Source organism: Colobus angolensis, unplaced genomic scaffold (genome assembly GCF_000951035.1).
Source record: "Colobus angolensis palliatus isolate OR3802 unplaced genomic scaffold, Cang.pa_1.0 Scaffold208, whole genome shotgun sequence".
Lineage (NCBI taxonomy): Eukaryota > Metazoa > Chordata > Mammalia > Primates > Cercopithecidae > Colobus > Colobus angolensis.
This window is the reverse complement of record NW_012115244.1, coordinates 375,002-376,296: the sequence shown is the minus strand read 5'-3', so window position 1 is coordinate 376,296 and position 1,295 is coordinate 375,002. Positions and strand designations below refer to the sequence as shown.

Genomic DNA, 1,295 nt, shown 5'->3' with positions numbered 1-1,295 from the left:
TGCCCCCGACCTGCCCGGCTCACCGCTCCCTCCCCTGCAGCGCCGCCCGCCATGGCCCGGATCTCGACGGCCGCCCTGGGTTGCATCAGCCTCCTCTGCCTGCAGCTCCCTGGCGTGCTGTCCCGCAGCCTGGGCGGGGACCCGCGTCCCGTCAAACCCAGGTGAGTCCAGGTCTTGGGCCGGCCAGCCCCTCTGGCCCCCGCAGGGAAGCAGACTGCGGGGGGCTGCCCTCCCTCCAACCCCCCACCTGCTGCTAGGGCTCCCGTCCCAAACCAAGGCCCCTGCCCCAGGCTCAGCAGCGCCTGAGCAGGGCCAGAGGGCCCTCGTCCTCTGCCTCCCTACACAGGGCAGTTGCTTCTCCCCACACACATGGACACAGCAGCCCCTTTTCTGGGGGTGCCTGCTGGGGGAGGGAAGGCTGGCGGTATCCCCAGGCCCACCTGTGACCAAAGGGAGGGCAGAAGCCGAGTCACCCTGAGCCCTGAGAGTAGTGACCCGCAGAGCCTGGGCCGCTGGGGTGCCCTTTGCCCAAGGAGGTGCCGGTTCCCAGGACACGTGACCCGGGCCACTGAGATGGTCCCAGGCCCCAAGCCCAAAGGGGACGCGTGGGCTTCCCCTGGCCGTGCTCCAGGCTGTGTGTGGGTGGGGGCCGTGGGCTTCCCCTGGCAGTGACCCAGGCCTGTATAGAGGCAAAAGTGGGTAGGTGTGAGGTCTCTGAAAGTCTGAGCCATCCAGTTGACATTCTCCATCTGCCTCTGCAGGGAGCCCCCAGCCCGGACCCCTTCCAGCAACCTGCAGCCCAGGCACCCCGCACCCCGACCTGTGGTTTGGAAGCTTCACCAGGCCCTCCAGCCACACAGGGGTGCTGGCCTGGCCCCTGCTATGGGTCAGCCTCTCCGGGATGGTGGCCGCCAACACTCGGGCCCCCGAAGACACTCAGGCTCCCGCAGGACCCAAGCCCAGCTCCTGCGAGTGGGCTGTGTGCTGGGCACCTGTCAGGTGCAGAATCTCAGCCACCGCCTGTGGCAACTCATGGGACCGGCCGGCCGGCAGGACTCAGCTCCTGTGGACCCCAGCAGCCCCCACAGCTATGGCTGAAGTGGGGCTCGGCCACACCCCTGCCCATCCCAGCCAGGGTGCTGTGCCCCCGTCCAGAGCTGCAGCTGAACCTCCTCCGCAGCCCAGTCCCTCAGAGCTGCAGACAGCAGGTCCTGCGGCAACAATGCCTGCACGGCGTCGCACACGTAAACCCTCGCACACCTGTAGACCGACGCTGATCTACGTGCAGTGCTGGT

At 68.2% G+C, this 1,295-nt stretch overlaps 1 protein-coding gene across 1 annotated transcript; it reads left to right on the top strand.

The window, feature by feature from the left end:
• The first annotated feature begins 6 nt into the window (after positions 1-6).
• On the top strand, positions 7-1,295 carry ADM2 (adrenomedullin 2). Its single transcript, XM_011942235.1, has 2 exons — positions 7-161; positions 762-1,295. Exons 1-2 carry the CDS (start codon positions 52-54, stop codon positions 1,096-1,098), a joined length of 447 nt encoding a protein of 148 aa, XP_011797625.1. The 5' UTR covers positions 7-51; the 3' UTR covers positions 1,099-1,295.

What these genes read in the sequence shown, in the direction of transcription:
- ADM2 (XM_011942235.1), top strand. Translation starts at nt 52, where the DNA reads ATGGCCCGGATCTCGACGGCCGCCCTGGGTTGCATCAGCCTCCTCTGC. An exon ending in CCGCGTCCCGTCAAACCCAG is followed by an intron (nt 162 to 761) that starts GTGAGTCCAGGT and finishes CTGCCTCTGCAG; the next exon opens with GGAGCCCCCAGCCCGGACCC.